General features: G+C 40.8%; 1 protein-coding gene across 6 annotated transcripts in view; it reads left to right on the top strand.

The window, feature by feature from the left end:
• The window catches only part of Hps3 (HPS3 biogenesis of lysosomal organelles complex 2 subunit 1), a 36,627-nt gene that overhangs the window by 3,692 nt on the left and 19,843 nt on the right, over positions 1-13,092 (top strand). For all 6 annotated transcript variants that reach the window (XR_003836219.1, XR_003836217.1, XR_003836220.1 and 3 more), the window contains exons 2-8: positions 784-1,275; positions 2,249-2,420; positions 2,521-2,606; positions 5,543-5,732; positions 7,604-7,685; positions 10,152-10,306; positions 11,183-11,291. Coding sequence is in view for 2 of the 6 variants with exons in the window: in XM_021158088.2 (XP_021013747.1) it covers positions 784-1,275; positions 2,249-2,420; positions 2,521-2,606; positions 5,543-5,732; positions 7,604-7,685; positions 10,152-10,306; positions 11,183-11,291 (1,286 nt within the window). In the remaining 4 variants the exon portion in view is untranslated. The remainder of the gene's footprint in view (positions 1-783; positions 1,276-2,248; positions 2,421-2,520; positions 2,607-5,542; positions 5,733-7,603; positions 7,686-10,151; positions 10,307-11,182; positions 11,292-13,092) is intronic.

The raw sequence follows: 13,092 nt of genomic DNA, 5'->3' as shown, positions 1-13,092 counted from the left end.
AGAGAAACCCTGTCTCGAAAAACCAAAAAAAAAAAAAGTTACTATAGTTATAGCAAGTCATTACAAAAAATGTGATTATTAAGTTCAACATAAATTTAAAATTGTAGATTGTTAAATAGATTTAGTGTGATAGTACAAAGCAGACAAAAGCCTTTCTGGGACCCCTGTTTATATGAGAGGATTGAAGGTCACACACCGGGCTCTGTAAACCTTAGCTCTTAACGATGAGATTGAAAGGGGAGGTCGTTATGTTTTATTTTGTATTTCACCATTTTAATTTTCACAACAAATGTTATTTTCATAGGGAAAACCATCCCATATCATCACCAGATAAAAGAAGATTAACTTGGATTATATTTCATTTGGCTATTTCTAGCTTTGAAGTGCTGTGACTTTTCTAGGATGGGAAGGAAATGTCATACGTTAATTCTGTTTAATTCAGAGTCCCTTAATTCATACCTGAATTTTGTAAGTTATACTAATATTACTGTAACTTAGTAGAGCTTCACGAGAATTATACATTTTCAACGGTGATAAGATTGCTACATGAAATATAAATGAGTCGTCATAAGACACTAAGATGGGAAGAGACTGTATTTCAGAACCTCTATGGCTGATGTAACCTAAAAACACACCTCAGAGGCTGTCGCTTAGAGGTCAGCTGTGTTCCTTCTTTGAGTCAGTGATTCCTGTGTTATATTATACATTCCATTTTCAGGCAGCAAAATAAGTGGTTGAGTTTGCAATTCTAAGATCCAAATGCAATCTTGCTTCCTTTTTTAGGAGACTATCTGGTAGCAATTGAAGAGAAAAACAAAACTATATTCCTGCGTGCTTACGTGAATTGGAGGAGTAAGAGGAGCGACAACTCCCGTGTGTGCATTCGAATGGTTGGCCACAATGTGGAGGCATCCTTCTGTGAAAGCTTTAGAGACCAGATGTCTATAATTGAAATGCCAATGTCTGAGGCCCCTTTGTGCCTTTCGTGTTGTCCTGTGAAAGGAGATCTTCTTGTTGGATGTACAAATAAGTTAGTGTTATTTACTTTGAAGTATGATATCATTAATGAGGAATTCTCAATATTGAACTTTGAACGTTCATTAATTATACACATAGATAACATCACTCCTGTTGAAATCTCTTTTTGTGTTGGATATGTTGCTGTCATGTCTGATTTAGAAGTCTTACTCCTAAAACTGGAGTCAGACCCTATACATGGAGAGAGTATTAACCACCACCCACAAGAAACCAGCAATCCACTGAAACAGGCGGAAGGTAAGTGATGAATTTGACTTTCTAGTTTTAACTATAGAGAAATCATCTTTTTGATAACCTTTAAAGAAGCCTGGTATCTATAGTGGCATGCCACAGTTCTTATGGGCTTAGGTGTTCCTGTTACCCTGGTTTGTGTTAATGACTATCCATAGCTGATTCTGCACTGTGTAAATATATTTCTACTTGTATTTGTCAGTAGGTGAGTAATGGAGCAACAGTTAATAGATGAGGGGTTTCTAAAGGGAAAACAGTTGGTGTTCTTTTGTTGAGACAGGGTCCCATTGTGTCCCTAGCTTCCCTGGAACTCAACTTGATGCAGGCTCTGCTCAAATTTGGGATATTCCTGTCTCAGGTTCCTGAGTGTAGTCATTACAGCTGTGAGTCCCTGTGCCTGGGTTCCTGAACTACATGGCTTTCCAATCTGTGTTCTCATAGTCAATATTTAATGACATTTAATAACACATTTAATAACACTAGTTATTAAATGTTGCCCCCTTCCCATTTTTTTAAATTGACAGTGAGCTAGAGGGTTTTTTTTTTTTTTTTTTTGAGAGGAATAAACCTTAATTGAAATAATGCCTCTGTGATATGGATCTCTAGGCAAACTAATGTGGCATTTTCTTAACTATTGATGTGAGGAGGCCTAGCCCATTGAGGATGGTGGCACTCCAGAGCAGGTAGTCCTGGGTTGTATAAGAAAGCAGGCTGACTGAAACCACTGGGAAGAAGCCAGTAAGCAGCCCTCCTCTATGGCCTCTGAATCAGCTCCATCCCTGAGTCCTGCCCTAACTTCCCCAGTGATGGAGTGTGATCTGAGAATTGTAAACTGAAATAAACTGTGATCCTCCCTAAGTTGCCCTTGGTCAATGTTCTGTCATAGCAGTATAGACACAGCTAGGACATATATGTCTAATGTTCATTCTGGAAGGTGGTAGCACTTTAGTGGCTAAATTCTTAAATTTTACTTTTTAAGATGTCAGTAATGAAACTTCACAGCTTGAGTCAGAAGATTTTGTTATCTGCCTAAAACCCATGGAACTCCTTGGTGAAAAATGTGAACAGTCTGGAATATCTGTTAAACTGGAGTCCACAGGATTAGAAGATGAAAAAGTAAAATATTTACATGTTCGGCATCTATTGTATAGGTATGAGAGTCCCTTTTTATTCACAAGCTTTTAGCTTTTTCATGCCAGCTTAAAATCTCTGGAAATTAGATCTTTTCCCTGTCTCCTCTTCAACCCACAGACGTTTTGCTCCAGATGTCTCGTCCTATGTCTTGTCTGATAACATCAAGTTACATTCCCTTCAGCTGCTACCCATTCACCAAAGCGGTAAGTATAGCTGAGCTGCAGGGTAGAGAGGTTTGCAAGGCCTGAGCTGGAAGGAAGACCCGTGTGGAGACAGTAGGTTGTTTTTTTTTGTTTTTTTTTTTTCCTGCTGAATCTTCCTGAGGAAAGCAAAGTCATATTGGCTAGGAGAAGTGAAACCATTAGGAGGATATGACCAGAAAACCTCATTTCTTTTTTCTTTTGGAATAGTCTATAGACCCAGAGAAGGAAATCTGTGAGCACTATTGGAGTAGAGGTCTGTCTAGGTCCAGCTGAGTAGTATTTGACAAACTTTCTTAGGATGGCCTTGAATGCGAGGTAGAAAAGCACGGTTTGAGTGGAAACTCATTTAGAATACTACTTTTCAACCCTGCTGCATACTGCATTCCTGGACACTTAAAAATATAATGCAAGATGTAGTGAAGTTGGTCAGGTACTTTTTTTTTTTTTTTTTTAGTGGGAATAAAGCTTCATTCCTAGCACTGAACAAACCTGGTGTTTGTGGCGGTATGCACTTGTAATCCTATCACGTGGGAGACAGAGAACGGAGGGCCAGAAGTGCAAGGTCATTCTCTGACTCCACAGTGAATTCTAGGCTAGCATGGGCTCCATAAGACTTTGTCATTTAAAAAAATATATATATGGTGGGGACTCTAATTCTGACTTAATTGGACTGTTTTGAACTTTGGCACCAGTGTCCTTAAGTGTTCACCAGAAATCTGATGAGCGCTGCACTTGCTCATGGCCCGTTCAGCATCTTCAGATGGTTTCTGGGAAGATATTGTTGTAATCGCATGTATTTATAACATTTAAGTAGATGCTTATTGAATAGCTACACTTGTGCTGAGTACTGAGAGAAAGCAGGCAACATGCTTGTACTTATGAAGCTAATTACCTAACGGTGAAAGCAGATACTCATCACATACTAACAACACTGAAATAGTGCTCTAAGGGAAACGAGCCCTGGTATACAAGCCTGTAGCAACAGTAAGCCTCTGGGTTAGGCAGGAAATACAGGTGGGGCATCTAGAAGGAAAAAAAAAAATTCTGGAATAGAGCCAAGGAAGGGGATGCTGGAAAGGAGACCGATGCATGGTACCTGAGCACAGAGAAGTAGCCACGTGACGGAATGTAGGTTAAAATAAATGGGTTATCTTAAGTCATGATTCTAGTCAGAGAAGAGCCTAGATATATGGCCAAGGAATTGTAAATATATTTTGAGTCTGTGTCTCATTTCTGGGAACATGGGGCTGAGAGGAAGAACAAGGCCCAACTTCAACAACCCCCTGACTTTTTCTTGGGTCTAGGAAGGCTGTTTCCTGAGACTGGATCTGTAGGGTGCATTGTGCTGACTGGGATTGAGATACTTTTAGTGGAGGAAGGGGAAGAGAGTGTTCCAAATAGAGGAACTCACAAAGTTCTCTCATGGGCAAAGAGTCTGTATTTGAGGAACTGAAAGAGCCAAGACCAGAGAGTGGAGAAAAAAATGGGTGTGTGTGATACAAAGGTGGACATAGAACTCAAAGCTAGTCAGCATGTCAGCTCTTTCATTCAGTGAACTACCCATACAGTTGGAATAAAAAGCCCTAATTGTCCAGGGCCAGTGTGACCTAACTCTGCATTCATTTTGTCTCACTTCCACCTGGACCTGCTTACTGTTCTCTAGCCAAGTTTCCTTTCCTGTAAAACCTATAATTCCTTCCACCGAGGCCTAGAATGTGCGTGCTTCAGATACTGCATGAGTGGTATATTCACATCTTTTAGAGCACAGTTCAAATATCACCATACCACAGAGGACTTCCCTTGGTTCTCTCACTTTGACTCACTTTTATTTTTATTGTGTGTGTGTATGTGTGTCTGTCTGTCTGTCTGAGTGTGGGCTTGGCATGTGTGTTGCTGGCAGAGGCCAGTGAAGACGTTACAGGTTGTTGTGAGACACCCAACTTGGGAGCTGGGAACTGAACTCGGGCCCTCTGAAGAGCCTCAAGAGCTCTTAACTTCTGAGCCCAAGTTTAGGCCCTGTGCTCTCTCTATTTAAAATCTCTCTTCTCCACTTACCTTGGGAGTATTTATTGAAAGGCTAAAGGACTGTAAATGTGTGGCTTATATTTGAGCTGAGTCCAGGAAGGGGTATGTAGACATTTTAGAAGATGAAGAATTTTGCAAGGTGTTGCATAAGAGGAACCAACATATGTAAGCTGTAACATTATCTTGTGCTTAGAGATTAGTGGCTAGTTCTGTTTAGCCAGAGCTCAGATATGTCCTGGAAAGAAGGAAAAAATGTAGTTGGCTTTGGGATAGTTGTGAACAGTACAGAACTGGACTTTCAGTATCCATGGGGATCAGAGAAGGAGGAAGAAGACTTTAGCATTTGAAATATACCTAATTGAAACTGATATATACTATAAGTGTAAGCCATACACTAGATTTTGAATGTTCAGTATAAAAATAAAAAATCTTAGTTTTTTGTTTCTTGTATGTTGAAATGGCAGTGCTTTTGATATACTGGATTGCTGAGCAATATTATTAAAATTTTTCTGTTTCTTTTAGTTTTTGGAAACAGTAGAGAACTTTAAGTTCCAGTTGTGGAATAATTATGTTTTTATTGACCATGTTGATGTAGACTCATGTTTAATCAGGATATTATTATTGTTTCTTGTGCAAGTAGTTTTGCTGTCTCTTGGAAAGCTTGTGGTCCCTGGTGGACACTCCAAAATTAATGACCACTGATGAGTGTGACTTTCTGTTAGTTCTTGCAAAATGGTACTTTCCTAAGTACCTTCTCCTCATAACATAACATTTCTTACTGTCTGCTCACCCTGAGCACCTCTGTGGTCATTGTATGATACAGTAGAGTCTGTCTGCATAGGAAAGTCTTGATATTGATTCCTTTATTTACTGGCTTCATAGCATGTCTTTCTTGAATTTTTCCAATGCAGGTTTTCATCCTGATGAAAATGATTTATCGCAGAAAAAGGAGATGCCAAATCTCTTCTGTTTCTTCTCGTTACCTCATGTGGGCTATCTGTACATGGTTGTGAAGTCTGTTGAATTAATGTCAGTCTATTGGTATCCTGAGAAGTCTCAACAAGCCGTGCTCACACCACAGTTCTTGCATGTCATCACAAGGTACGGCCCCAGTGTCGCTTGTTGGCCTTGGCCTCACTTCCTTTTCTGTAAGTTCTCAAGCTGGTGCTGAAGTCTTTGACTGCTGAGCTATCTCTCCAGTCCCAAGAAAAAGTTCTTTAAGATATACTATCATCTCTCAGAAGTGGAGGGAGAATGGAGGGCTAGAAATACTCATTTCCATCCCATGTGCAAAAAGACTTTCCAGTTTTTCCTCTTCTGATTGTATACATGGATAGTAGAGTGAGAAGTCAGTGAGCATACCTGCATCCAGTACATCTGTATGTTACTTCTCACGTCATCATTAGGACAGTAGATCTAGTAACAGGCTTAGAGGCTTACAGGTTTACAGGTTTAGAGGCCGTTGTCATCGTGGTGGAAAGCATGGCAGTGTACAGGCAGGCATGGGGCTGGAGGAGCCCAGACTTCTCTACATCTTGATTCTCCACCCTGAGTGGAGCTTGAATTTAGGATCCCCTGCAGTGACAAATTTCCTCCAACAAGGCCACACCTATTCTAATGAGGACACACCTCCTGATGGTGTCACTCCCTGTGGTCAAGGCATTCAAACCCCTGAGTCTAGGAGGCCAGACCTATTCAAATTACCACGCTTCCTTTTGTCCCTAGCAGCTAAAGATCCTTGACTGTTGTATCCCAGCTTTCCCACCGTCACTCTCCTCCCACAGTGCTTGTCTCTGCCCCACCCTCTCAGTCTCACTTCACATAACAATGCTTTCTCTGATGGAGATTAGTAAATGTGCTGCTGCCTTTCTAGTTTCTGTGATAGCTTCAGAGATGATTTCCTTTAAGGTAGGAGACGCTCTTAATGGTGGTTTGAGATGGAAGTGGTATCACTGAGAGATGGAAGTGGTATCACTGAGAGCTAGGGAGAGGCCTGGCTGTATGCCCTGTCTTAGGAGGTACAGAGCACCATTGTGAAGGCAACACCACTCCTAATAGGTTTTCTTTATTCTGGAACTTACTGTGTACCTCAGGCTGGCCTCAGACTCACAGAGGTCCAACTGCCACTGCCTCCTGAGTGTTAAAAGGTGTGCATCACCATACCAGCCTCCCCCTTGTTTTAAAGAGCTCATGCTGTTGTTTACTTCTCCAAGCTCCTAATTTGTTTTCAGAGTCATCCTTGTAAATCATTCTCACGATGGATCCAATACTAAATTCTAAGTGAATACATTTCTAATCAATATTGATATTGATTGAGAGAACCACAACAGATAACAACAGCTAGGTGTCTGTGGGCTCTCAAAGTGTCCTTATGTCTCTTTACCCTGGGGTTGTAGAGGGAGATAGAGTCAGGACCTGGATCCTGTTGGTTCTACTCTTTAGAGAGGCTCAGGGAACATGAACGTTTCCAGTGTTCAAAGCAAGATGGTGGACAAGGCATTTCCGAAGAGTCCTGTTGCTCATGTTCATTTTACCACTGTTGTGTCTGTGTATTCTGAGTTGGTCACACCACATAATCGAGGCTGAATTTCATTCTGAGATGATAGGGTAAGCAACAGTCAGGAAATAGGTCCTAATCTGGGCTCTGAAAGTCACAGGTTCATACTTTGAGTTCCTGTTAAGGGTATTGGGCTGCTTTGTAAAATGTGGATGTTGACTCCAGCCTGGCCAGCCTTACTCTTTGGTCAGGGTCAGTGTTTGAGATTGTGTGGGAATGAGGTAGTCTACACACATGCCTCAGGGATTCAGCAACACTGTCCCAGTCTAACTCTCTATCACGTGTCAGATACTAGTATTGTCGTCTTCTCTCTTCTATTTTTCTGTTTGCTTATGGAGACCTCTCCACCACCGTGGTCATGGGTGCATTGTTTCCTGGCTCTCACTTTGCTCACTGCATATCTCTTCTTCCTTAGCCAAAGCCTGCAGTGTTTCACAGTGCGATGCAGTGCAGCGGTGGCACATGAGGAAGACCTATACATGGATACTACACTAAAGGTTAGCACTGGCTTCTGTTGACAGTAGAACAGTGAGCACAATGGAGCACATGAATGCTTATACACTTGTTTTTAGGCCTGAATTTCTCGAAGACGAAAGGCCCAAAAAGGCCGAATTCGTTGTGCTGGGTGATTTTATGTCAACTTGACACAGGCCAATTTTATGTCAACTTGAGTGGAGGGAACTCCAATGGAGAAAAATGCCTCCATAAGATCAGGCAAGCAGTGGAACATCTTCTTAATTAGTGATTGATGGGGGAATGCTGGTTATTGGCTGGTGGCCCTGGCTTCTGTAAGAAAGCAGGGTGAGGGAGCAAGGAAGAGCAAGCCAATAAGCAGCATGCCCCCATGGCCTCTGTATTAGCTCCTGTTTCTAGGTTCTAGCCCTTCTTGAATTCTTGTCCTGAATTTCTTTAGTGATGGATTTGGACTATGTTGTGGAAGTGTGAGCCAAATGAAACCTTCTGGTTTGGTCATGGTGTTTTATCATAGTAATAGTAATGCTAATTAATACATTCATTAAATTACTCATTGTGGAGAGAAACTACTAAGCATTATGTCTCATGTGTGAGTTGACAGTTTTAAAGATGTTTCAAAGTGTTTTAAGTGTAATAAGTGATAGGTATAGTGTACTTTTAGGGCAGTGTTTCTCAACCTGTGTGTCTTGACCCCTTTGGCAAACCTATCTCCAAAAATATTTCCATTATGATTCATAACAGTAGCAAAATTATAGTTATAAAGTAGCAATGAAAATAATTTTATGGGTGGGGCACACCACCACATGAGGAGCTGAATTTAAGGGTCATAGCATTAGGAAGGTGGGGAACCACTGCTTTAGATGGCAGCTCATAACTATGACATATTATTATTTATTTGTTTTGTTTTGTTCTTAGCTTTTCTTTCCCCCTTCATATAGCAGCCCAGGCTGGCCTGGAATTTGACCAGGCTGGCCTTGAACTCCACCTGCCTCTGCCTCCCAAGTGCTGGGATTAAAGGCGTGCGCCACCACTGCCGGGCTTTGTCGATCTTTAAAGTGCTGAGATCACAGGTTTTATAGTCTTGCTTTTGAAGACGTATTGGTAGCAATTGTACAGAACTATTACAACAGCATGGTCAGCATTGTGCAATTGAATGTGATGAAGAAAGTTGTTTCTTTTACTATCATCACAGTACAATTATTTTTATGTTCCATGCCTTTGTTACTGGATATGCAAGATCAACCATCAGTTCAGTTTTGTTTTTACTAAGAATAGCCTTAATATCAGAAAAGCTTGGATTACAAGTGATGTTCAGATGTAGTGTTTGATGATCATCTGACCTTGAATTTCTTTTCTGAGAAATGTAGTCAACTGTATGATATTACCTGGGCTGTTTTACTTCCAAGGTATAAGTTAATGAATTTTTGTAACAAGTGTGCATGCTGCAAGCAGCCCCCAAATTATGCTGGTTTTTACAGATTACTTTACGTCTGCCTACAATCTTTGGTGCCCTTTTTGGGACTGATGGCAGGGTGCTGTCTGTTAATGATTAATTAGTAACAGATATGATGACTAGTTAGTAAATAACTATTGGGTTCTGCCTAGTGAGCCTATTGTTATTTTGTTTTTCGAGACAGGATTTCTCTGAGTATTCCTAGCTGTCCTGGAACTTGCTCTGTAGACCAGAACTCTTGCTTCAAACTCAGAGAGCTGTCTGCCTCTGCCTCCCAGTGAGTACTGGGATTAAAGGCATGCACTACCACCACCACCACCACCACCCAACTGAGGTACTGTTATCACAGTACTATTAGCAGATATCTGGAGAGTGGTAGTATCCTATAGAGACACATGGCCCAGGCTGCTACATCTCCCAGACTTTATTCACAAGAAAGGGGTTAGGGTCAGGCAAACGTACAAGTGTTTCTTTCACACAATCATTTGAAAGTGCTGTAGTGTGGCCTTTTATAGCATCTGATTAGGCCCAGAAACTCCATTCAGTACAGATTGCACTGGTGGAAAGGTATGAGTCCAGGCTTCTCTTCCAGCAAGGTCTTCAGGAACAACTGCAGTAGTGTCCATGGCTGTGAGACCCTCTCTGTATTTATAGTCAGAAAAGCTCTATAGAGCAGATGGTTACTGACATGCCTAGGTTAGTATTCTAAAGGACAGGAACTGGGTGGAAGAGTTTTCTCAAATGAACAGACTGACTTTGTTGGTTTGTTTTTAAGGACAGGGCCCTCATGTATCTCAGGTTGGTCTCTAAGTCACTTTGTAGCTGACTGTAACCTTTGCCTCCTGGTCATCTTGTCTCTGTCATCTAGTGTGGGGATTATAGACATGAACCACTACCCCTGGTATGATGTGCTGGTAAATGAACCCAGAACTTCATGTACCCTTCCAACTAAGCTACATCCCCAGCCCTAACTTTTGAAGATGAGGTTCACATACCTTCATTCCTGGGGTTAAATTTGTAATATATCCTTTATTAGGCTTGCCCACCTGTCAGTATGGACGTTTGTGCTCTAAGGATACAGCTTTTCATAGGTTTGAAAGCCATCTGTCACTTTAAAAACCACATCATACTTCTGACGAAGGCAGAGCCTGAGGCCATTCCAGAGAGAAGAGAGTCACCCAAGAAACTTATGTAAGCATTCCGCTAGCCCTACACATCTCTGCTAGTTTCTGGAACAAAGTATAACTGGTATATTTTATGTTTATCTTAGTTTTATTATTTTATTGAAACTCAGAATGATGAAATAGATGGCTTTTCCAGAGATAATAAAGAAGATATAAAGGTCTCTATAATGTTGCTTATAATTTACCATAGAACTTTTATAAGCAATACATTTTAAAATGGTTTGAGTATCTGTCACCTGTATTGTGAATAAGAATCTAAAAGACATGCCTTCTCTGTGGAACTATGGGGATACACAGATCCTATAATGTTAGTCCTGGCCACAAAGCTTTTTGCTGCTTTTCTTCTTTGGACTTTAAGCAGTTGTATTTTTTTATCCAGTGGTCACTTTTGTATTGTAAAAGAGCCTATTAGTATATTTTTTAGATTAAGGAATAATCCGTTTTATACTAATGAATATACATCACAGTAATAGTAGGAGATAAGATAATGCTGCAAACTAACTCACAGACTTGTGTAATGTGAACATTTTCCAGTGAAGTGAATGTTTTACATGTTGTTTCTGTTAAGATGTTATGGCCATGGCATGCTAGACTCATGAAGCCATGGTGAAGAGAGCCAGAACAAAGCTCATGCTTGCCTGCTTGGAGAGCTTAGTGTTGGAAAACTGGAGGCAAACTGGCTTATCAGCTTATGACAGAATAGTAAATGCTGTGTACCTGTGAAGTTCTGTGAGCTATGCATATCGACTATATGTATCCCAATTGACCAAGGAAAAATTAAATGGAAGTGATGTCATACTTGTATTATTTTATAGCACCCAGTATTTACAGGTGAAAACTGTAGTTTATTAATAACATGTCTTCTAATTTTGATCCTTTTCAGTTCTAGAAAAGATGCCAGTGTTAGGAGCGGAATCCCTCACGTGGCTGAGGCTGCATGGAATCTGTATATCGTGAATACCACTGCACCAGTTCAGCTATACAAAGAAATGGTACTTTTTCAGACATCTTATTCTTCATAGAAATTTAGAGTGAAATTGGACATCAGAGGGTGAGTCTAGGCAGACATTGTTCTTGTTGCTGCCTAATCTCTGCCCCTTGTATTTCACCAAGGAAACCTCAAATGAGGAAAACTCCGTGGATGTAATTGATTATACATCCAGAACACTTCATCCAGACAGCTTCCAGCCTTCACCATGACTGTCAAGCATGTGTCTTTCTCCACCTTGTTTTCACAGCTTCTCCCATTGAGAGCAAGTAGTGATTCCCTCCCTCAGGGGAAGGCCCCTTACCATACTCACCCCCAGAGAGGTTGGACTGCTGCATTAGTTTAAACACAAGTAGCCATTGATGTTGAGCCCCAGGGTGCCGGTTGGGTTTTGCCTACATGCCACAAACCTAGACGTAATCTGGAAAGAGAAAATCTTAATTGATTCTTCCATCAGATTTCCCTGTAGGCAGGTCTGTGGGGTGTTGTCTTAATTAATCTCTGAGGTAAGAAGGCCTCGGCCACTGTTAATGCCACCTCCTTATCAGGTGTCGCTAAGTGATATAAGTTGAGCAAGCCATGAGATCAAGTTCAGAAACGGTTGTACATCTGCCCCAGTTCCCGTTTCTGCCTCTTGGCTTCCCCTAATGTAAACTGTATGCCAAATAAACCCTTTCCTCCTCTAAGTTGATTTTGATTAGTGTTTTATCATAGAAACAGAAGCTAAACTAAAGCACCCGGCAAAGAGAATGAGAAAATGGAGTGGAAAACTGCAGATCATTTATTAATAACTCATTCTTTCTTTGGAGCATAACAGGTTGTCCCAGGTGTAGTAGCTACAGCAGCTGCAGCCTGTGAAGGGTCTAGAGTGGGCATTCCTGTCCTGTCTTAGGAGTCACTGTGCCTTACTCCTCTGTGGCAATTAAAATACTTTCCTTTTACATAACTCCAGGTTTAGAGAAGTAGTAAGAATGAGAAAAATACAAAATATAGCTGACACACAGATTGACCATTGTCTGCAGTCCTCCCTATTTGTCCTCATGGTGTACCTTGTCCTTTCTCAACACAGTTATTCCCCTGGGTCCATTGACAAGTAACTGCATAGCTCACAGATTTTTTACTCTAAATAATCAGATACTGTCCTGTCTAACCACAGTAAGCTATATGCTGCAGTAAGCTTAGTCTTGACACAGTATCTAGTCCACAATTTATATCCCACGCAGTTTAGTCAGCCATGACTTCATAGCTTTCCTACCAGTCCAGTCTAGCATCAGGTAACATGCTTAATTGTGTTGCCTTAGCTCCCTTTAATCTAGAACATTCCTAGAGTCTTTCCTTTTATAACATTAACATTTTGGGGACAGAGTTCCTCTCTACTTTTTCTTTTCTTTGTTTTGAGAATGTTCTTAATTTTGTTACTTTTTTAAATAATTAGGTTATGGTTATACATTCTCAGGCAGAAAACTGAATAGATCAAGTTGTATTTTTCTACACTGTGGAAGCAGGTAATAACATTGATACCTCCCTGGTGGTACCGATTTTGGTAGTATGGTTAAATGTTGATTGACTGATCTCTGATATTTGTACTCTAGTAATTATATCAGCTTTGTCTTGGAAAGTCTTAGATCTCATCTAAATGTGAGTGCGGAAGTCTGATGACTCTGGCTATTTAGTTATCAGATGATGGCCCGCATCCCACTGTGAGGATGGAATTAGATGTCATAATTAAGTCACCCGGTGAAACTCAACAGGGGAGACGTGTTCTTAGTTTGAAAAAGCTAAGTCACAGACCTTTAAAGAAAAAA

This window comes from Mus caroli, chromosome 3 (assembly GCF_900094665.2).
Source record: "Mus caroli chromosome 3, CAROLI_EIJ_v1.1, whole genome shotgun sequence".
Classification (NCBI taxonomy): domain Eukaryota; kingdom Metazoa; phylum Chordata; class Mammalia; order Rodentia; family Muridae; genus Mus; species Mus caroli.
This window is presented reverse-complemented; position numbering and strand designations above follow the sequence as displayed.